We start from the raw sequence: 24,109 nt of genomic DNA, 5'->3' as shown, positions 1-24,109 counted from the left end.
TGCGTTTAAAGTGTTCAGCAACTTTCAGTGAATTTCAAGAAAAACATCATCTTCCTCATTTCCTGTCCCTGCGTCGATGTCTCTCCTCTTCCTCTCTGACGCTTCTCTTTCTCACCCTCCTGCCCTCTCTCACCTCTGCCTCGTTTTATCCCCCCCTCCCCCCCCCCTCTCGTCTCACCTCCCTCCAGGACGGTCAAGGTGGACGTTTTTGACTGGGACAGAGACGGGAGGTAAGTTCTCACTCTTACTCTTTTCTCACTTACTTTTTCTTTTCTTTATTCATTTTCAGCTCAAGATTGAATCCCTCAAATGTCACACCTTCTTCTGTCCGGGGGCCGATTTTCTGTCATATTATATATGATATGAGAAAGCTCCACCCGCCTGGCCTGCACCAGTTGATGAATCAAATGATATTTATAAGCTGAGTGGAGTTGACCTGAAGGTGACAGCGGGTTACTATCTGGGTTTCCTGGGCTTAATTGGAAACCTCATGTGGGACTTTTGTGTCACTTCTTTCCATAAATTGAAGTTAAGATTCATTTGCTATTCATGTGGTATTTTTATAAATCCCCCAGTCCCATATTTCCAAATCCTTATCCTGCGATCTGCAAGACAGGAGGAGACTCAAAGCAAATGTTTGTCTGTCATTGTCCCAGTAAAGTCTCTCAGTCTGACACCGTCATCAGGCGCTAATTCTTTTGCATATTTGAGCAGTCAGTCTCTTTTTCGGGGTTGTTAAGAGAAGCTTTGTCTTTGTACAGTAGGAAACATCGCACCTAACTTCTAAAGGCAAGTAATTAGAAGAGATTTCAGGCATTAACTTTGAAACTGGGACATGATTGTGTCAAAATAAACTCCTGTGTAATCACTCAGCCTATGAGTGCATGAGCTCGGAGACTGTCTTTTATTCCTCTGCTTTTAACCCAGTCTGTCTGACTATTAGTTTGCATAGATCTCACGTGCTTTACATGGGTTTTTACGACCACAAAGAAGTTGGGACGTTGTGTGAAATGTTCATGAAAACAGAATGTGACAGCTGTGGATCGTTGGCAGGTCAAGTTTTCGATTCCCCAGCTCCTGCAGTCACATGTGACAGTCGATGTGTCCTTGGGCAAGAAAAATAACACAAAATTGCTCCGTCTGTTTTTTTGTTGTTGTGAAGATTTATTATTTGCACAACAGAAGAAATGTTCTCTTCATCCTCAGTCTGTGGAAAAAGTACAACACACACCTCAAACTCTACATTCTCATTTAAAGGTACTGGATTATTTGAAAGTCCTAAATCAGTGCCACATTTTCTTTGAACAGCAAACACTTTTTACCTTTAGTTTGAAGGTGGAATATGTCATTTTCTCTGAAATAAAAATAAACCCTACTGCACCATACGCAGACGACAACCTTTTTTTATACACTCAGTATTTCTTAAAGGTCACATATTCTGCAAAATACATTTCACCATGTTTTTCTAACTCTAATATGTGTCTCTAGTCTGTCTACAAACCCCCCAATTATAAGAAAAGTCCATCCTCTCTGTCTTTCGCCTGCTCCACTTTTCAGAAAATGTGTGCTCAAACAGGCCGTTTGGAGATTTTCCCTTCATGACATCACAAAGGGCAGTAGCTCCTCCCCTAGGTGGGTGACACTCCCACAGCTAGGTGTTTGTTCTGCCCTCTGAGTCTGCCTTCTCACTGTAAACAATAGGACATGGAGTGAGCAAGCCTGAGACACCCAAGCCCTTCCAGAGAGGGGGCGTGGTCAGACACCGCTCATTTACATATTTAAAGGTACAGACACATAAACAGCCTGTTCTGAGCAGGGCTGAAATAGAGGGGTTTATAGACATGATCAAATACAGGATCAGAGTGGATTTAGAACAAGAAACTTCACAGACATGTTTTGAGGAGCTCTGAGACTTATTTAAACTTGTTAAAAAGGAGGATGATATGTGACCTTTAAGAATGTAAATGCTTAAACTGAATGTTAAATTTAGATGTCATTGTCTTATGACATGCAAAAAGGAAGATAGGATAGGATAATACTTTATTGATCCCCAGAGGGGAAATTCGGGCGTTACAGCAGCACAGACAAGAAAGCTCAAAAATTTACATTAAACAGAATAGATAAGATAAATAAAAATAAAAACAGGGGGTATATACAGTACAAAATGAATGATGAAGTTAACTGGGGGGAATTGAGAATTGAGACAGTATTTACAGAGAATGACAAGATAAAGTGACAAGTGATGATTAAAGTGACTTGGTATGATAAATAGCAGCAAGTAATGTAAACAGCAGAGAAGAGAGGCAGTGTTGTACCACAGTAATGCAGAGTGCAGTTATATAATATAATGTAGTATAATATAATATAATATAGTGCAATATGAACAATATAGTGTAATATAATGAAATGTTATATAATATAATATAGACTATTATAATAATATAACAAAAATATATAGAATGTACAGTATATATGTATATATATATATTGATGCTAAATAATAATAATACAATAATACAATGATAATAATGAAGAAGATGCTTGAACACTTATTATCACTCACTACCTGCTTACACTTATTGTATGTCTTCTTTCATCTCCTGTGCTCTATTTCATTCTTTTCTCAGACTGTCTTTTTTTATCCACACATTTCCTTCATTACTGCTTTGTTTCAGACTCCTCTCCTCCCCCCTCTCTTATATTTTACCCTCCTTTCCCCCCATTGGGAGATGCTCCTGGAGGATTTCCCTTTAAATACCAGCATTAAACAGGCAGTGTCGCTTCAGGTGATGCACTGAGCTGCAGAGATAATCTGAGGGCATGCAGGAGATGATATTTATCAGTGAGAGGACGCTGAAGGGTATTGTTTTTTTTTCATGTTGAGATGGAAAATAATGTGCTGAGCTGATGAAAATCTCATTTTTCTGAGGGACCAGAGTTTCTCGTGTGTCACTGTTGTATTACAGATGTTGTAATGTACCATATGTAGGGTTCTCTTCTTTCAAAAAAAAAAGATAATAATGATATTAAAATGAATAAAATGTTGAACATTAAACAGGCAGATAACTTATCTGGAACTTGGAATGAATTACAAAAAGGGCTGAAACTTAACGAGCTGCTCTGATTGGATGCTTTGTTGTTGTTATGTTAAATGACTTGGAGGCGGACACATCTGGCTGCAAATGTTCTCCCTGATGTGTTTGTGGATCATCTTAACAAACATCTGCTGTTCAGATTTGTTGTTTGTGTCTTTTAATGTATTTTTGTATTTGTATGTTTGACTGCTCGTTGTTTGTGTGAAACTCTGTTAACTGTGCTGCCACCTGTCTCGAAATGAGATTTTTAATCTCAATGAGTTTCTTTCCTGGTCAAATAAAGGTTAAATAAAAAAAATACCTTCTCGATTGTTCTGCTGGAAAATAGTGCTGGAAAATTGTGAATGAATTAATTGTATGTTTTCTGTAAATGTTTACAAATCCTGCAGCATGCTCTGATTTTGGTTCAGTTGTCTTTGCTATAGCAGATACAGTACATAGTAAAACTGTTTTCCTCTCCCGATCAATCTTTCCTCCAGCCATGACTTCATCGGAGAGTTCACCACCAGCTACAGAGAACTGTCCAGAGGCCAAAGCCAGTTCAACGTCTACGAGGTAAAAGTTGTCGTAGTGAATCAGCAAATAAAGAAAAAGGAATCCAACTTTCCTCAATGTGTAAAGGATATCAAAAATTCAACAGTTTTTTTTTGGGAGCTTGCAACAACACCATCCGTTCGCTGACAGTGTTATATATTATTCATCCAGGTAATAGTTTGCATTATGAATTATAGCCCACATCTTTGAACAGTATATCATCAGCTACCAACCCGAAACATGCCGACGTGAGCGTACTGTCGACACATTCCTGCTCAGACATATACGCTTTGAAAACTGATTTCTTGTTTTCCTGTTTTTGTGTTTAAGGTGTTGAACCCTAAAAAGAAAGGCAAGAAGAAGAAATACGTCAACTCGGGGACGGTAAGACTTGTTGTATCAGCAGATGATGGATGCAGAGGACACAAGTAGTGTGCAGTATTTAAGATCAGCCTCCTTATGATGCATGTCTTTATCCTCTGCTCTCTCTCTCTCTCTCTCCTCTAGGTGACTCTCCTGTCCTTCAAAGTGGAGTCAGAATACACGTTTGTCGACTTCATCAGAGGAGGGTAAGAGCTCACAGTCCTGTTATGGCTCCCACAGTCAGATCGCAAACATTTTGGTCCGTTGGTTTTTATGGAGTAGGAGTGCAAACTAAAGGTAAAATTGGTGACTTTGGAGAAGATGCCCCGTAGATGTCGTTCTTCAGCACCGGTCTCTCAAACCAAAACAAAGCCTTCCCTTCAGCGCACCGCCTCCCCTCATCCTCCCTTAGTGGTTAAACTTGTAAATCAAATATATTTATAGATATTATCATTTAACTTGAAAGTAAGGACTAAGGATTTACATGGTCGAGTCTGATTCATCAGATTTAGCCTTCAGTCAACTGACAGTCGAAAGTTTTGTTGTTTTTTGAGCTCATTGATCCACATTCTCGTTTGAGTTTAATCACATCATTAAATACCAATTGATTCTATGACAGGACATCTTTTTTCTAGCTCATTAAGTTTGCATTTAACGATATTACACATGTCCCATACAGCAGACACACAAACTGACGGCCTTGTGTGTGTGGGTGGTCCAAGTTTCCGAGGTGGGAAGTCGTTCTTCCGACTTCAGTGTGTTCACATGATTTCAGTACGGAAGTCTGACCAAACGAAATCGTCGATTACTCGGCTCTTTGGGATCAGCCCTAAAACAAAGAACATGTTATTTAGTTGTACGATTAAAACCAGCACACTTAGACAATGTTCAGCCTGAAGTAGTCTAAAATAAAGACGTGGCGGGGGGACAGCGATTTGAATGAGATTATTAATGAAGAAGCATATTGTTTCAATCAGTGAGCAGATCCCCTGCCTTGTTCTTTATAGTGACAGCAGTGAGCCGCTGATGAGTTTCTCCGTCTAGTCTGAGCAGCTGCGACTGTGTTCCCATCTGGTGATGCTGGCACAGAACTAACATCTCTTGTTTTTTTTGAACGATGCTGATGTTCTCCATCTCTTTCCAGGACACAACTCAATTTCACTGTGGCCATAGACTTCACAGCATCCAACGGTAAGGCAGCTTTTTCACATCTTTTCTGCATGCAGGAAGTGTCCACACGTCTGTGTTGTGATTGTCACAGATATCACTTCGACTGTGTTCTCCTATGGGTTGTTTTTCATTTCGGTTGGTCCTCTTTAATATTTCTACAATAAATGATCTTCACTGTGCAATTTTCTTAGCCACATACATCTTTGACAAATGCTTAATTTCTCACATTTCAGTCAATGTATCCATTACTGATAGAGTGGCTTTGGAGAAAATGTTTGATTGCAACATTCACATCGCATATATACACACAGCCGAGGTATAAATAACTTAATTTCCTCTGTGGTTGATTTGTTGGGTCCTCTAGGACTTTGTTAGTGCAGAAATCATTTAACAAATGCATCAAAACAACCGTAAGTCACATTTCAGGAAAAAACATAGGAGGAGGTGGACCCAATTGCAAAAACCAAGATATAATTTTTTAAACGAAAAGTCAAAAACAAGGCTAACTTCTCAAAAAGTCCAACTACTAAATTAGTCCCAGGAATCCACGAGGAATCATAAGGAGAGAAACTGGAAAAACGACGACCGACATAGACTGAAAACTAACAAAAAATGTATTTACCAAAAACAAGGTAAAAGGCAAACAAAAACAGACAAAATAAAACTCGAAAAGGGGAAAAACACGAGAACCACGAGTTCTAACAATGAACTGACAACGAGAGGGAGGGAACACTGAGACTAAATCGACACAGGGGTAATTAGACACAGGTGAGACTAATGACACAGGTGAAGACAATGAGGGCAATCAAACAGGAGGGAAACACACAGAGGCAGGAAGAAATACAAGACAAGAAACACTCAGGACTATAAAATAAATCAGGAAACACTGAAGACACACAGAGAACTCAAGAATGTAACAAAACAAACTAGAACAGAGAAACATTAAAAAATAAAAACTGGAAGAAAAAAAAGACTAAACTAGGAAACATTAAGACAAAAATTCATAAAGAAAACAAGCAACACCAGGATAGACAGGAGAAGATTAAAACAAGGAAACCTAAACGCTGAAATAGACAAAAAATACAAAACTAAATAAGACCAAATCCTGACATCATAAGACTTTATCACTCCTTTCAAAATGTCACTGGTTTTAAATATTCACAATCAGGATGTCAAAATAAAGCAAAGTGTAATTAAAGCAGCTGAGAAGCCTTGTTTCCGTTTCCATCATGGTGGTCCTTGAAAGAGCTGTTGCATTTACTCTCTAAAGAAGAATCCCCTTCCTCAATTCAAAACCTTTATTTTAACTGGAAAGACACTGAGGTCTCCGTCATTTACAGTGACGTCGAGCTCACAGCAGAAAAGCGGGGACACAAATAAGAGCGAGTAGAAAAGAAAAAAATATATAATAATAATAATAGAAATAAAGAAAGACTCACAACAACAACAACACAGGACAGGAATGCAGAAAAAAACTATGGAAGTCAGCTAAAAAGAAAACAGTTACATATTGATGCACAATGGTCCGTTACTATGACGTTAAAGGCTGCATATGAGGGCAGAGTCTTCATTTTTTAAAATGTGTTGGATGACATTTCTGGGGTCCGGAGCATCGGATGTAAAAGCAGTCTTTCCAAGATCTGAATATTCTCGGGGGATCGGGGGAAGTACCAGCCAATCACTTTAACATGTCAAATACGTTCCACAATTTCATTTACAAAAGTATGCAAGGCTTTTGTGCCCTCAACCTGTGCCAAGGAGTCAAAAAGACACCGTCTTAGAACTTACTGATAAACAGAAAACACAATGCAGACGTTTAATTACGTGCACGGAGATCGTAGTGGTCGCGTTCACACTCTATGCACGGTGCAGCGGAGGTCAGACATGATGTAAAAAAAAGACGCAGAAATAGCAGAGTCCGCTGTATGATGTTATGATTAGAATATTTGCCTTAATATCAATTCTATGTGTCGTTCGGCGGAACCACAATGTCAACAAAAGAGCGGAGAACAACATGTTGACGAACAGAAAACATAATGCAGACGTTTAATTACATGCACAGAGAACGTAGCGGTTGCTTGGATACCCTTTATGCACTGACTCCAGTCACAGGATATAAACGTCACTCCCCCCTCCTATTGGCTCGAGGTGAATTCTCCAGAGAATATCCTGCTGCGTTCTCACATCAGCTCACTCGGACTTGCTGCAGAAAAAATATGAGTGGTCTGGTGGGAGAAACTCCAGGTGAAGTCCAAACTAAAAAATGTGACTGTTTGCGTTCACACATACAGCTCCTCCGGGGAATATCAGGAGCTTTTCAGGAGATTTCTGCAAGTGTGAAAGCATTATTAGTGAATCAGGTCCTCAATGTGAAACGTTGCTGGTTAAATAATGTACACAGGCTGTTTCTGACTGCTTCAACTGCTACCTCATAATCCACTCTATGGTATTCTAAAGTTACGCTGATGATATATTAATATTCTTGCTGTGAGTTTGGCTGCTTGTGCAGGTCATATAGAGACAGCTCTACTCGAGCAATCCATTACTGGTTTCAGACTCTCCACATAATTCAAACAGAGCTGCAGAATGAGATTCACATCCATATAAGCCCTTCAATCTACCAAAAGGAAAATGCAGCGAAAGGCTATATATATGAGCTGAATAAGTAAGCACTCAGTATCAGTATCCATGGTGATAGGTGTTGTAGTCCTCATGGTGTTTTTTTCCCCTTATTATTGTCACTCTCTCCACCTGTACTGCAGACTTCATTATATGCACGTGAGTTGACAGGGAAGAGTTATAGAGCTGTACTCGGATTTTCTTCAATCAGGCACAAAAAGTCCTCCAGCAGTGGATCATGTTGAACGCTGAGGGGGAATGGGAGCATGGAGCCTCAATACGACACATCAGGAGAGTAGTGTGTGCAAATATCTTTATGCGGTGGAGCCCTGCTGACATCATGTGAGGCGTTTCATTCTACTGAAAAATACCAGAGAAATACAATCAAAGCCCTGGAAGAAGCTAGTTATTTTGCCACACTGTAATCTGAATTCAGAGTTAATATTAACAGACGATATATTTACCCACTGAGTGAATTTAGAGTGAAGGTCATGACGGATATTTTGGTGCATATTTGTTGAGTTTGTGTATCAAATGTAAGATGTGTTGGCGGTAAAAAGTTAGTGAAGAAACTTGTTTTCTTTAGGATTTAATAAATTAATAATAATGGCATAATAACTTAATTTATAACACCTTCAAAAACAGATGATTAAAAAGTGATTTGACGGACAAAGCAAAGGCATGACCTCGGGACAATAACACTTCACCACATCAACAGTCAGGCCAAATAAAGAGAAGTCTGCAGAAGTAATAAAAATGCAAATACAAGAAACAAGAAAAGATACTACAGGCCGGTCTCAAAAGGCGGTTAAGGCTATGAAGCAATTTAACAATTAAAGAAAATTAAAAACTCAACAAGCTGTAGCAATAAGATTTAAATGAAGAAGACAGCGAGATCACATCACAGGTAATAAAAACACAACTGAAGATAAAAACGAGTGAAATCAAAGAAAGCTGGTTAATGTAAAAAAGCAACAGAGGGCATAGAGTAAAATATTAGAAGAAGGATTAAGAACGGATAAGAAGATTAAGAGCAATTAAAGGAATAAAGGAAAAGATACAAGGCTTGATGAGGAGTCTTATTATTTTTGGCTGTAACTGTTTGGGCCCCGTTTTAGATATTTCAAAAGTGATGCAAAGGAAAAAAAACACAAAACTATTTGACCACTTTTATCATATTTCATGGTATATTCTGTTTAAGGCCCAAAGTTATTTTCAATGCAAACACAAGCAATGTGCAGAAATGAAAATGTAGAAAATTCAGACCAAATCTCAAACATCTGGCTTCCTGTTTTATGGCTGAATTGATTGTTGTTTATGAAAATTGTAATCTTAATGCATGAAAAAGTGTTCAGAGTGATAATAAATATTAGGTGATACATTTGTCTTCTTCATTTTCCATTGCTGTAAACTGCAGAGAAATTCCCCTTATCATATAAAACACTGTATAGCTATTCATCTTCATCTTCAGGTTTTATAAGACCTTTATAATTTAAGATCATGTCGTTTTGTGTGTGTGTGTATGTGTGTGTCTCTGTGTGTGTTTTTGATGTGTGGTGTGTGTGTGTGTGTGGGTGTCCTCTCTCTCCAGGTAACCCCTCTCAGCCCACCTCGCTGCACTACATGAGTCCGTACCAGATGAACGCGTATGCCATGGCTCTGAAGGCCGTGGGAGAGATCATCCAGGACTACGACAGTGACAAACTCTTTCCAGCGTACGGCTTTGGAGCTAAACTTCCCCCGGACGGCAAAATCTCCCACGCCTTCCCCCTGGTGAGAAACACTCAAAAAGCTGTTTTCACAAAATGCAAAGGAGAAAAATGTGAAATATAAGTTTCCCAGGAGTTTTCAGTATGAAGTGTGAAAGCCCTATAAGACACAATGAAGTGACGTTTTGTACTCAAATGAAATCAAGTGAAAAGGTACTTCTGTTTTTGTGACTGGATACTGGAATCTTCCATCCAATCCACAAGTGTTTTTTTCCCAAGCGCACGTCCGTCTGTAATATCAGGGAAGCAAGTGAACCTAAACTGGCTTTTTTTTAATAAATTCTGTATTTTTGGTCTGACTTTTGGCAGCTCTGTCCAAACCACTGCCTGGATGGGAAATGTGTCCATCTGTCGTTTGAAAGGTTTCGATGACTGCTGACCCATATCTCTGTTGCCACAGCAGCAGCAGCAGCCAGCATCGTGCTTTACACACACACACACACACACACACACACCAAAAAGAAAGGAAGGTCTGACAATGAAGTACCAGATCTTAGACAGACACAGTAATCAATGAGCTGGTTGATGTATTGGAGTGCTGAGCAGCTAAAGAGCTACACATTTATCTGCAGACGTCTGTGGAGTAAAGAGAGTTTAGAGAGAGTTCCTATTCGATTTAACGGTGAATGTAGAGATGTGATTTATCTCGAATACACTGTTAAGAATAAGCAGAACAATGTGAGGATGAAGAGGGAACAGTTACACATCAGTTTGGCACACTGATGCATATGACACTATGTCTTGTTTCTTATCATGGATTGAGAGCCAGTGTTCAGCTTGCTCTCCAAACAGCCCGACAAATGAAGTGTTTTTAGATGCACATTTCAAAAAGTGTGGTAGAAGGGAACTATCCAGAGTGCTTTGTCATCTGACACTAACATGAAACATGGCCACTTGAAATGTATCTGGGGCAAAAACAGGCAACTATCCCTTCGTTCAAAGTCAACCTCCGGTGTTAAAAAATGAAGAAGCTGTGAAACTGCAAAATCATGCAGTTCATCAAGTGTCCACTAGAGGCTTGCTGCAGAAGTACCAGAAGGCACATACCGCATTCAAAACAGCCAGCAGAAATGAACATGTTTACAGCCTGGTAGAAACAAGGAAAAAGGTCTGATTAGCGCATGTCTCTAACGACGTGTTGTCCATTATTAGGCGTGTAGCTGACCTGATTGACAAGCGGGCAAAATATAACGGTTTGTCAAGAGGCTTAAGACCCTCCTTAGCTCCAGCTCTCAGACTGAAAGTTAGGCTGAGACAGGATTTCCAGCATGGCGACCATCATGAATGGGACCCCAAAGCCCCCTGCAGTAACAGATGGTGACGTCACTCAGGCTTCGTCCATTAATATTTACAGTCTATGGTTTCATCACTTTTTTTTCAGATTGCATCATGTGTTGCCCATGCATATTTCTAAGTTGGTCAAGTGACACTTAACCATCCTGGAGATGACAATAGAAGAGGTCAGACTGTTTTTTTTGCTAATTTTGGGACCTGGTTTTATTTGATTGATGGATGCAATTTTCCTCACAATGGCCACATGCAGCCATGTAACTCTGCATTTTTTTTTATTTTCATGAAAGTTAGGGTTACATAAACCCGCAGGCTGTAGGCATTGTGGAGTAGTCTTGTGAAGTGGATGACAGAGGCGTAGGAAAGGAAGAAGAGGTGGGTGGAAGAAAACATTATGAATCACATTGCATGTTGAGAAAAAAAAAAAAAGACAGAAGTTGATCTGTTTGATGGTATTGGAGCGATGGAGAGAGAATAGTGAGAAGACAGACAGGCAGAGAGAATCTGATGATGCACCGCTTTGCTTTGTCAGCCAGGAAGACGGCAACAATAGCAATTTGCAAAGCAGCAAAATGCAAAAATAATCCTTGGTTTACAAAGGACCATCTCCCTGTACAGTTACTTTTTAAGGAAATTAGGAGAAAAGTGGGTGGGAAGGGAACATGAGAAGGAGGGACTTATACATCTGGTGCTGTTCCAAGGCTGTGGGATAACGTTGGTGGGAGAGGATAAAAATGAGACCAAATCTTTTCAAATGAGTGTTAACTTCACAATGTCACGCGTCAAAGTCTTTCTTTATTGCTCTGGACTTTTATTCTGACCTGAAACTGTCGTTTTTTTAATCAGGTTTTGTCTCCAATGCCATGATCCTGTAGGCTCCATCCCGGTCAGGGCTCAGTGGGGACGGGAGCATCGGCATCTGGCCTGTCGAGGTTCATTGCTTTGTACAACTTTGCACCTCTCCCTGTGAGCGGCCGCTCAATCAGCTTTCCCAATTAGAGTTCACCTCGGCGTGACAAATCCTGCCGCTGTGTCATGCCAGGGCGACTCTAATTAGAAATCTTGTGTTTGGAAACAGCTTGGAGAGAAATCAGAGTTTGTCAAATGAAAAGTTTTAGTATCTTGTCTCATAATATATGACTTAAAGAGAAAGGATCACGAGTACAGCATGAGACAATGACCTGTATGGTGAGAATAGGTTGTGCAAAAAGTCTTTTTAAAGCTCCTTTTAAAGGTCACATATTACACAAAATACACCTCACCATGTTTTTGTAACACTGTGTGTCCCTATCTACAAACCCCCAAATTATGAGAAAAGTCCATCCTCTCCGTCTTATACCTGCTCTACTTTTCAGAAAATGTGTGCTCAAACAGATTTTCCCTTCATGACATCACAAAGGGCAGTAGCCCCTCCCCCAGGTGGGTGACACTCCCACAGCTAGGTGTTTGTTCTGCCCTCTGAGTCTGCCTTCTCACTGTAAACAATAGGACATGGAGAGAGAAAGCACCGAGTACACCCAAGCCCTTCCAGAGAGGGGGCGTGGTCAGACACAGCTCATTTACATATTTAAAGGTACAGACACAGAAACTGCCTGTTCTGAGCAGGGCTGAAATAGAGAGGTTTATAGACATGATCAAATACAGGATCAGAGTGGATTTAGAACAAGAAACTTCACAGACATGTTTTGGGAACTCTGAGACTTATTTAAACTTGTTAAGAAGGAGTATAATATGTGACCTTTAAACTGGTTATGAAAGATTGGGGGGGGGGGGGCATGCGGCTGAAACTGATTTTCCATTTCTTTTTCGAGTAGCATAGTGATGAGAAGTATTGTTGTCCACAGGGGTCGCCAACATTGACACAAACCAAATGTTCCTCAAAGGAGCTTAAATTAGTCACATCCCTGATACATATGTCAGTCAGAATAATGAATTAGTGATGATAATGATTAGAGTATCTTAAGTCCAGATAAAGAACCTATGAGAATGTAATCTGACATTTGCACTTTAAGACTTAAATTTACTGTCATTTAGAAATGTTCCCTGATTATTTGACACTGATTAACTGCACCGCTTATATACAGTATAGGTGCCTAATTAGCACCAGCGTTTTGAATCTGAATATTAGTTGTGCTTCAACGAAATATATATAATTAAACAAAACTTGTCCATGGGGAAATAATTAAAAAGTTATCTCAGGCAGAGCGGGTTTGTGAAGCTGCCAACAGATTTTATCAGGTTACTGCTAAAGAAGCACTGATGTGGGTTTTTTTGTAATATTGTCTTATAGTTGGATGATTTGTAGATGCAGAATATTGTAAAGTCTGGTGGAGACTCTTTTTTTATGCCTTTAGTGTGGAGGACAGTGGATAGAGTCGGAAACAGGTTTGACAGAGTGGGGAATGATCTGCGGTGAACCAGTCAATCCCAGTGTAAGACTGACCCTCTGAGCAGACCAATAAGGAGGCAGAGACAGAAGATTGAGCGAAACACAAATGTGGGCATTTATTTTCCATATTTACAGTGAAATTCACAATACCAATAAAAACCCGGGGCGCTTGAATGACATCAAACCCTAAACAGACTAACCCCCCATGAAAAACAGACGCCCTTATATAGTCCTCTCCCTCGGGTGCTACCCCATGCACAGGGGTGCTTTAAAAGTGAAACAGTAAACCAACAAATAATAAAACCCAACATCCATAATAGAAAAATATTGACATGATGATTAACGTGTCTTAAAATAAATACGCAGCTAGCAAAATGTTTGATAAGTATACTTCCCACCCCCATACCGATCTATCTGGTGGACCCAGAATGAATAGATAGTCGTATGTTTCCCTGGGGACACCCGGGGAGTGGAGAGAGAGAGGAGCAGGAATGACTTCATCATATTCACATTCACAGTTTTAACCAAAGTTTGGTTGTAATTGCTCACACTAAAATACATTATGTGTTATATGTCGTTTTTCTGAGATAATTTACATTAGATAATTCTTTAGATGGCGTGGCCGATTCTACCACCGGCAGCCGGGTCAAACCACCGATCGCCTGCAAGATACACATTGACACGATTACCAACAGATATTGAAGCTTCATGATTTGACAAATCTCTGACTCATCATTTTATCAGTATTATGAAAATGATTTAATCGTGCAATAGAGAAATCATGTCATGCAAACAATGCTTTTTGAAGTCTAAAGCTTCACCAACTAACAGAGACCTCCGCCCCGCGCTTCAAGGACCATAGCCTCTGTGCATGGGGCGCACCACAGTCTATCCCCTTCCCCAATATATAGTATATTTTAGTGTAACTTGGATGAAGGTGTTATGTATTCATGCCAGAGGATTCTTCTCTATTAAGCAGAGAAGTGTTTTCCTACAGTTTGAATTTTTCTGAAACTATGCAAAGAAAATCAAGTCTTTACCATAACAGAAGCACCAGGGACCTTCACTGTGGTAAACAAACACTTGAACTGCCTCTCATTAACACTCTACACACACTAATTCTATTCGAGCCTGCAGTGTGAAGTGGAAAATGACTAATTGTAGCACAAAAAACTTCCCCTAACTCAAGTTCAGGTTTCATCTGTTATGCTGAAACACTTGTTTGCTCAATTAAAGGAGGGAAGGACACGACTTGCTATCTCAGTGAATTGAAGGAGACAATTTTGTACATATCTTGAGGCTTTATAAATATTAGCAAAAAATTTGAGTGCAGGTTACAAGGACGAAAGAGAGTTGTTTTTCCTGAGAGTACACTCAGACACACTGCTACTACATGGTTGTCTGATAGCTTACTGCTAACCTATGAACAGTCGGTACACTGGTAATGACATCTTTGCTTTTTTTATGTCCCAACACACTTTCTAAGTATGTGAGACGTCTGGGAAGTGATAAGGAACTTGTTTAATTTGTTAGTTTTAAATCCAGTCTCTCGAAAGTACTTTTTAATGACATTGCCTGAAGGATTTATAAAGAACGCTTAATCATTTCCAATTATTCTCAAAACAGAAAACTTCCTTTAAAGGTCCATTAAAAATATTGTTGCAGAGCAGATCTTCTTTTATGATCAGTTATTGGGGCAACAAGTTGGTGTGATGTTTAGCAATGTCACCTGTATTCCTCTTTCATGTCTCCCCCTCCTTACCTGTCTTACCTGTGTTTATCTATAATTGTTTAATTAATTAGTCAATTTTAATTGCCTGTAGTTGTGAATGTGAGTGTGTGTATGAAGGAAAACTGATTACATTTCGACCATTTCAGTTACCTCTAAATGATGGGGTTCCTCAGGGATTAGTTCTTGGGCCTTTGCAGTTTTCCTCTCATATGCAACCCATTGGCAATGTGCAAACTACCATAACGTTACCATTTTTTTGCTGACGCCGCAACTCTCGTTTGACACTAACAACACACGCCTCACATTTTCAGACTAGTTTTCATTTCATTAATCAAACAAAAAATATGCAGAAATATGTCTGTCAATTATCTTTTTTTTGCATGACTTGCAAACAAGTGTTTAATGTAAATGTTTGATGGCTTGATGACTCTTAGAGTTTGGCTAATTTAATTGAAATTACTCAAACTTGGGTTAGGGACTTTTTAATGATTAAAACTGGACTCAAATGATTTGAAGTTTCCGTCTACTAAAACTAGACTCAAACTTAAAAAGGTAAATATGACTGAACTGTGACTAAAACTAATAGGCTTTTATGTGTTATGACTTATGCTGTGTTCCATTTACCTCGGAACTCGGAAGTCGGAACTGGGAATGACGTCACACCCGAGATAACTGCGTTTCAGTTGCAAGTCGGAAAAGCAACATGGACGCGTCCAGTTTCCGAGTCGTAATTACGACTTCCAGTTGACACTTCCGACTGGGAACTGGGACTGGGAAATTTCCCACTTACGAGATCAACTGGAACGCACCATAAGACCAGTGGTTATCAAATGGTGGGTCGGGACCCAAAAAGTGGCTCACAGAGTATGCTTTCAGTGCGTTGTTTTGTTCAGTTCCTTTGTTCTGTTACATGTTCTCTGTCGTCTGAAGTCCAAACTGATACAAGTTTTCATTGAATAAATCAGATTGGTTGAAAAACATCAGAGATTTGGGTAGGGGTTTATCCATGAAGGAGTTGGTGGTTGGTCCTGAGGATCAACCAGTTGAGAACCACTGACTTAGACTATGGCGAAAGCTAAGATAGTTATGATGATAGATAGATGTTTTAGACGTGCTTATTCCTGATTTCACTCTTATTTGAATGGGTAACGCATTAAAGCAAGTGAAAAATGCAAAGTGAAAGAGTATGTCTGACTTAATCCACAGAACAGGAATGGTTAATTAGCATCTCGAGTTTACTGGGTTGTAACATGATTGTGTGGATGAATGTAAATAAGTGTGGAGCTATGATGTGCTGCATATTTCCAACAGAAACACAAGAAAGAATACCTCAGGCGTTGAAAAAAAAGACATTTGAGATGTCAGTCATTCCTGTTTTTAACCTGTGAAACATGACCTTTTTCCTCTTGTGATGTTTCTTTTTTCTTTCCCGATGAAGGGGGGCATCAAAGAGCTCTTCACAGGTTTGACAGTTTAATGATACAGTCTTAAGAGCTGAAGAGTTCAGGCAGAACAAAGCAGAAGTGTCAGGATGTGTCAGATGGGTGCAACTTCCATCAGCTACAGAAGTGTCACGAGTGAAAATCCACATGAAATATCTTCTTACAAACAGTCAAAGAATGAGTGCTTTTACAAAAAAATATGAAGCTTGAATCTCGGCTAGTATAGACCAGGCCCGGTTCTACAGGGTGAAAAAGCATGCATTGCACCCTCATTTTAAATTTCTGCACCCTCAATTGAATGGACAGGGGGAAAAGTGACTCAGATCATGTTTATTACATCCATGATCTGTTGGTCATGACAGGTGCACATGACCTGCTTTTCACCAGGAAACACATGCGGGACCTATGCTTTTTTTCATTGCTTTTGCCGGTCACTGTCGCTGCACCCACTTTAATCTCAGATGCACCCTAAGTCATTTTATTATCATTATTTTTTTAAAGATTTATTTTTGGGCTTTTATTGTAGAGACAGGACAGTGGATATAGTTGGAAATCAGGGCGAGAAAGTGGGGAATGACATGCGGGAAAGAAGCCACAGATGGGATGTGAGCCCGGGCCGCCCGCTTGAGACGACAGCCTCCATACATGGGGCGCGCGCACTAACCACTGCGCCACCAGCGCCCCCACCTGAAGTCATTTTGATCTAGAACCGACCTGGGATAGACTTCTGGTTACTTTTTACTTACCGTCTGCTATCTCAGGCTGGAGCTAATGGAGAACTAATTAGAAAAATCTTTCTGTCTGCTCATATTATAATCAAAATATGGAGCAACAGCTCGGTGGATTTAGACATAATGGATTGTTAAATAGTTTAAGTTGTTGTTAACACTGAAATCAGAATGGTGCCGATAAGGGATGCAACCTTGATAAATGAAGCTCTAGCGTAGGTTTAGTCAGGAAGACTATATATTTGGTCGGGTCTATCTTTCATTCATCCCTCTCATGCACGCTCACTCACGTCCCCGCTGTCATTCTCTCGCTCTGTCATTTTCTTTGGCTGTCACTGGGTAATCAGCCGATTGGTGCAGGGCGTTCCTCCCTCATTGTCAGCCTATCATCATTCTGCTCCACTTAGATATGATTCCTTCTCTGCCTTATGGTGCAATCATGCGGTGTTGGACACATTGGAAAAAAAACCTTATTCCGAGTTGTAAAGTGCACATGAACGCCTGCTCAAGTCGGAACAACAACGCGGACTCTCGGGAAAGAATTAGGTGCCCGACTTGCCGACTTGACGTCATAATCTTCAACACATGTGGGGCAAAATATTTTATTGTTAATGTTAAGATACTCTTTAATTAATTCACGTAGGCTATTGCACATCAACTTTTTGCTCTATTATAATCTGTGACAGTTACATTAAACACATCTTCCTCTTAGCATCCACGCTGTTTGTTGTTGTTGTTGTTACAACATTACGACTTTTGGAACACACTGAAGTCAGAATAATGACTTCTGAACTCGGAAACATGGACCACCCGAGGAGCACATGAATGCAGCATTAGTTCCTTCAAGCCGATGTCTCGTGTGCCCCTCCACCTCCTCATCGCCGACTGTCTTTGCAGAATTATCATCCATTCATTCTTCACTCCGCCGGTCTCAGCAAGTCATCAGCTTCACCACCACCAGGGTCTGGACTCCATGGGGAGGGATTTATTCTGTTGACGCTCAGAATTGACATTCTTCAAACCCATAGAGTCTGAGCGCCAAAGACCTTCTGTCAAGTCACATGTCCAAGTTATTTATTGTAATAAATAGTCTTCTTTATGCACTTTTCTCTCCTGATTGAAATAATGCAGTCAGTATTTTATTTACCGTCTGGGTGAATGCATATTGATGTATATTGATGCATATTGTGTTCATTGTTGTTGTTTCTGAAATAAGGATGTCAGGATTATCTTTGGCCTGATCAACTTTTGTTTTTGTAACTAAAATTAAACTTGTATAAACTTGTAAGTAAGCTTGTATAAACATGCAAATGAAGAGATTTTGAGGATTTGCATCACCTGGTGCAAATGCATGTCATGTCATTACTCTGTATGTGCTCACGCGTACCTAAATGATTGTTTAACTTTAGAGTTGAGATAAGTCTTTTTGTCTTGCAGAACTCAAATACAGAAAACCCAAACTGTGTCGGCATCGAGGGCGTCCTGGAGTCTTACTTCCAGAGTCTGCGGACTGTTCAGCTGTACGGCCCAACCAACTTTGCTCCTGTCATCAACCAGGTGGCTCGGTGAGAGATGCGCGCACACGCACACACACACACACACACACACACACACACACACACACACACACACACACGCAACACATATTTTCACTCTTACATAAGGCCTTTGCCAATTTCCATGTGTTCAATATGCATGTGCCGCTTATCATGTGCCATCATGGGAAGCCAGCTGTTTATGTATGCATTTCATGAATACAAACAGAAAATATCAGTGCAGGAGACGGGACGGCATATCAAAGAAAATCTCAGTCTGTCAATCATCCCTGGCTCTGAAGAGAAGTCACAGTTTACGTTTCATGTTTTCTTCAGTCACTATCAGATTTTTGAATTCTTCTGCTGAGTTTTCTATAAGGCATTATTTTTTTTAATTTTTGTAGGTCTAACAATTGCATTGCCATCCACATCCACATACTGTATAAATATATACAGTATATATTAGTTTGACACGACCAGGAAACGCATCAATGAACAAGAAAATGCAGGAAGGAAAATCATCTGAGAGCAAGTAAACGTGATTGTGAATGATGCAGAAGTTTATCGAGATTAAAATTAGATTTCAAATATTTAAAGAGGAAGGTTGTTATTCCTCATGATACACACAACATGGGAACAGTTTTTATTAAATGACACACTGGGGAATCCTTATTTAATGAATTTATAAGTCCCAGCTAGTCACGCAAATACATTATTTGTGTGTTTTTTGCTTTGGCTACATTGGGAAAAAAAAACTGCAGCACACAAACATATAAGCATTGTTTGAGTCACAGTCACAGTTCTGGGAAAGCCTTGAGCGCTCACCTTTCTCTTGTTTGATTTACCGTATTCCTTTAGTTGCCATTCAGTCTGCTTGTTCGATCTTTTTGTCATCTAAAAGCATTTATGTCGTCGATCCTTACACTAACATGATGCTCTTCATTCTCCTCCTGTTGAAGCCGGTGGATTGAGTACAGTGAAATGTATTGTTGCATCAGCTGCTTTGTGAACAGCGGTATATCTCACAGGATCTATGTAGCAAAATATATATTTTTTTTAAATCAGCAAAAACAAATCGTCCTGACGTCATTGCCTTCGTCATTTCATTCCGTCTATCCTCTTTTTCGCTGGACTCACTGGGAGCCGTCCTCTCTGCTTCTTCTGCTTAATCCAGAATCATTTTTTCAAAGAACTCTGCAAGCCTTTGTTTTCCTGCACGCTCCATTCAACTGATATGCTAATGCTATTCATGTACAACAGGTGGGCAAGAGTCGCAGGAAACATAGAGAGTGTCCATAGAGCGACATTTCCATTTATTAAGAGTCTCACAAGAAGTCTGTCACTTCAGGTCGTACTCTCCTTCATGCAAAACATCTGGCAAATGACGCACAAAACGTTTTTTGGGGAATCTCCCTCCACCGGCTTCACTTATGGGGCTTTCACTCTTGCAGAAAACTCCTGAAAACTCTCCTGCATTCCCCGGAGGAGCTGTATGTGCGAACGCAAACAGACACATTTTTCACTCGGGCTTCACCCGGAGTTTCTCCTGACAGACCCCGAGTATTTTTTTGGCAGCAAGTCCGAGTGAGCTGAAATGAGAATTTGGCAGGACATTCTCCGGAGAATTCAAATCGAGCCAATGGGAGGGGGAGTGAAGTTTATACACTGTGACTGGAGTCAGTGCATAAACGGTATCCAAGCAACCGCTACGTTCTCTGTGCATGTAATTAAACGTCTGCATTATGTTTTCTGTTCGTCAACATGTTGTTCTCCGCTCTGTTGTTGACATTGTGGTTCCGTCGAACGACACATAGAATTGATATTAAGGCAAATATTCTAATCATAACATCATACAGCGGACTCTGCTATTTCTGCGTCTTTTTTTTTACATCATGTCTGACCTCAGGAGACCCTCCCCCCTCCCCTCTGACAGGGATAGTCTCCAGCTGTGAGGAACATATCTGAACAGCCAGGTCAGGAGAATCTCTGGAGCGGTCCTCCTGAAATGATCTAGAGATAATTTGTGCAAACAGCTATACAGTGTTGTGCCAAAAAGTTAAACCTGGTTGCTTGTGCATTTGTTTTGTGCCAGTTGGATGTAATGTTGGCCAACGAGGTTAGTGACAGTGTGGGGAGACCTTGACCCCATGTGTGGGCTGAATGATTGACTTTGAAACAGGCCATGGTACTCTGGAAAACTAGAGCCAGTCGGGACATTGTAGGAATTTTTAAGGATGCAGGTTAAGTGATGAAGATTCTGTTCAGTCCTGCACAAAGCGGGACACCCGGTGGTCACCCCAATGGCTGCAGAGGAAAAAAAAATGACAAAAGGAAGGAAATGACATCAAAGAGACAGAAATATTACGTCATCATTTTATTTTCTTCTCTATGGCTCTTTGAAATATTAACATCTCAGTTGAACTAAATCAGTTGATACACAAATGTTAAGAGTTGCGCATTTGACTTTTTTTTAGCTTTTTTTTATGCAAAGAATCAAAGTTTAAGTGCGAGTTCTGACCTTTGGACTTATTTGAAAAGCTATTCAGTTGGTGCTCGTGAAGTGTTCGAGCCCTGTGCGTCACATATTAAGTGCACTTTATTATTTGATGATTGAACAACCGTGCAATCCCCAAGTGAGTGCTTCATATGACATCATAAAGAAGTTAATAAAGATCATCCTCAGAGCTGAACTCTGCAGCGTTTTCATCCTACAAGCTCCTTTTTTAAAGCAAATTAAATATCAGCAGTACAACTTTTTGGAGTGCAGTCGGTGTTAAGTTTTTAATGGATTTTGGCTGCTTATTACCTGCTATTGTATTTATAGCAATAATATCCTGTCCCAGTTAAGTGTGACTGTGGTTGCATAACCAAAATGGAGTGAAGCAGTGCTGAAATGTTCAGTTGTGGGCTCAAGAGCTTCCAAACTCTCGTCCTTTCAGAGAGAGAAAGTGAAACTTTTTTTTCTCCTCTCTTCCTGTCCTCTCTTCTTCTTCTGTTTGTTTCTCTCGTCTCCAGATATTATCTGCTTTGAGATCATCACATACAACGCGTCTCCCAGACTCCATTTTTCCCTTTATGTTTTCAACTTTTTTCTTTCACACCAATTTACTCTACCTTGCTCTTCCTCTACACTTCTGCCTGCTGCTCGTCCCTGTAGTCTCTCTCCCCCTCCTCCTCCTCCTCCTCTTTCCTTGTTGTTTCCCATCTGCTCTCCATGCTTCCACTACTCTAGTTCTTCATTGTTTCGTTACCTCTTAATTAGACTCCCTGTGTGTCATATTATTGTAGTTTTTTCATACAGTCTTTATACTTTATGCCCTTGTTTATGTAATACATGTTGTGTTACTATCAAGAGACAATGTCCGAGGCTGAAAAATCACAGAGGGTCTTTAACCTGTAGTTTGTTGAGCAACCACTTGAGGCATGCAACAAATCTCAATACATCCTGAGACATTATGAATTAGTTTAGTGTAGAAATTCTCCTAATTACAGTCTGGAGAAACACTGTCCGAGAAGTCTGTTGTGGTGAGAAAAGTCATTGACTTTTTTAACATGTTAGCACCTAACCAATGGTCACCAATTGTTTTTTTAAGGGTTTTTTTCGGAAGCTCAGAATGACAAGAATGATGCGCAAACAGATTCTGTGGAAACCCGCAGTAAGCCTGCTGACAGCCGCTTGCAGTCAGATGAGTCACGCCCCTAATTATGCATAACTCATATCCTTAGTAAAATCAAAACAGGTGAGTCATAAAAAAGTAACCTCCAGTTATAATGTGTGCCAATAAAGACATTAACTAATGAGACCAAATTGTTTTTTTTGTACCAGGCTGTAAACATTTCTGCTGTCAAAATGGACATTTTATTATGATGGGCTGTCTTTGGGGGACTTCTAGAGTCTCAAGTGGAGACCCACTGCACTTCGGCATTAGCTTCATTTATTAACACCGCAGGTTGCATCTTGGTTAGCAATATCTGATTCAGTTTATCTTAATAATGTGAAACATTATTACATCATCCATCTGCAGAGCAGTTTCCTCTCACTACATTTCTGTAGCCTCTATATTTCATCTTTTATTGTTTATTCTTTCTCAGCGATTTGGAAAAAAAAAATCACATTTTAAAATTGTCATGCTAAAAAAAAAATGGGTGTTCCATTTAAGAGTTGAGTTGTAACATTCATGCTCCCGAGGGAGCGTCTCTCCTGCCCGGTGACTGACAGCTCTGTGAGCTGGGGAGTGATTCACACTGGACAGGAGAAGGAGCAGGTCAAAACAAGCTTCTGTTCATTTAAAAAGTAGTCAAAGCAACTTCTGTAACAAACAGCAGTGTGCCACTGTTTCTCAGTTTGAGTCTGCTTTTAAACCAGATGTTCCTGGAGTCTGTAGCTGCAAATTAAAATGTCTTTTTGGTAACATTTTAAATGTACAATGTACAATTTTATGACAATGTTTACATTAAAATAGTAGCAGAGAGCTCCTATGATTCCCTGCCATTCTTGATGTCATCTTTTGTTATTGAAGTATTTATTGAGCGCCCCCTGGTGGCGGAATCTACAAATTGTATCTTTAAATTAAGTATTAAAGTATTCCCCACTAACTAGTTGCTCATTAGCATGCTAATTAGTAGCATAGTAGCTGCTTATTAGTTATTATTAAGCGCTTATTAGTACCTTATTCTACATCACCATAGACATAGCTATTAGGTCATTAACTGTAGAGTCATTAATAGAGTGACTCCTAACTCCTAATAACAGCTTATTGATAGTAAGTTAGGACGTTGTTGAACATGAATCATGATCTTAAAATGCTTTTACTTACTTCCACCAAGTCTCAATGTTCAAAAACACAACCGTCACAGCACAACAGGCAAGTTTAAGCCTCAATTCCCAAACCAAAAGGTGATTAAGAACACAGTCTTTTCATGTAAATGGGCATTTATCCTTTATACGGGCCATACTAATTACTTATTGACATCAATCTTAAATCAATCTTCTAAAATTATACAACAGTATAAATGGGCCTATACATTTGTTGCTTTATTTCAATGACTCTGTATAAATATCAATGACTCTGTAGCCAAGTAGTGGTTTAAGTTTCACTCCTGGCTCTTCCTGTTCACTTTAATTTGTTCTTTTTTCTGGTGAGTGACGTCAATGTGTCAATCATTTATTCCTCAATAATCAGTTTTGACAATAGTTCTGTTTTTCAGTGATGCTGTAATGCTGCCAGTGGTCCATGATATCAGTCCTGTTTCCTTTGTTAGCTATAACATTATCATCTTCAGCATTAGTTACAGCTATTCTAACAGCAGTGAGCCTCCATCCTCAGTCAAACCACCTGTTGTGCTGCCTGTGAGCACACATTTATATTGATTCTTTTCTCCCTTTTGCCACCAAATTACAACATTGGAACATTTTTTTTACGAGCTGCATGTCTCCTGAACA

The 24,109-nt window shown here is 39.8% G+C and overlaps 2 protein-coding genes across 2 annotated transcripts in view; one reads left to right on the top strand and one right to left on the bottom strand.

Moving 5' to 3' along the window:
• The window catches only part of LOC132977113 (zinc finger and BTB domain-containing protein 49-like), a 273,628-nt gene that overhangs the window by 110,979 nt on the left and 138,540 nt on the right, over window positions 1-24,109 (bottom strand). The gene's annotated exons all lie outside the window — the stretch shown is intronic.
• Window positions 1-24,109, top strand: part of LOC132977117 (copine-9-like) — a 144,651-nt gene that overhangs the window by 107,411 nt on the left and 13,131 nt on the right. Inside the window, exons 11-17 of the mRNA XM_061041527.1 lie at window positions 189-230; window positions 3,575-3,650; window positions 3,960-4,013; window positions 4,137-4,198; window positions 5,137-5,183; window positions 9,373-9,554; window positions 18,569-18,696. Coding sequence (XP_060897510.1) covers window positions 189-230; window positions 3,575-3,650; window positions 3,960-4,013; window positions 4,137-4,198; window positions 5,137-5,183; window positions 9,373-9,554; window positions 18,569-18,696 — 591 coding nt within the window. The remainder of the gene's footprint in view (window positions 1-188; window positions 231-3,574; window positions 3,651-3,959; window positions 4,014-4,136; window positions 4,199-5,136; window positions 5,184-9,372; window positions 9,555-18,568; window positions 18,697-24,109) is intronic.

This window comes from Labrus mixtus, chromosome 7 (assembly GCF_963584025.1).
Source record: "Labrus mixtus chromosome 7, fLabMix1.1, whole genome shotgun sequence".
Taxonomy (NCBI): Eukaryota; Metazoa; Chordata; class Actinopteri; order Labriformes; family Labridae; genus Labrus; species Labrus mixtus.
Note: the sequence above shows the minus strand (reverse complement) of the source record. Positions and strands in the feature narration are given on the sequence as shown.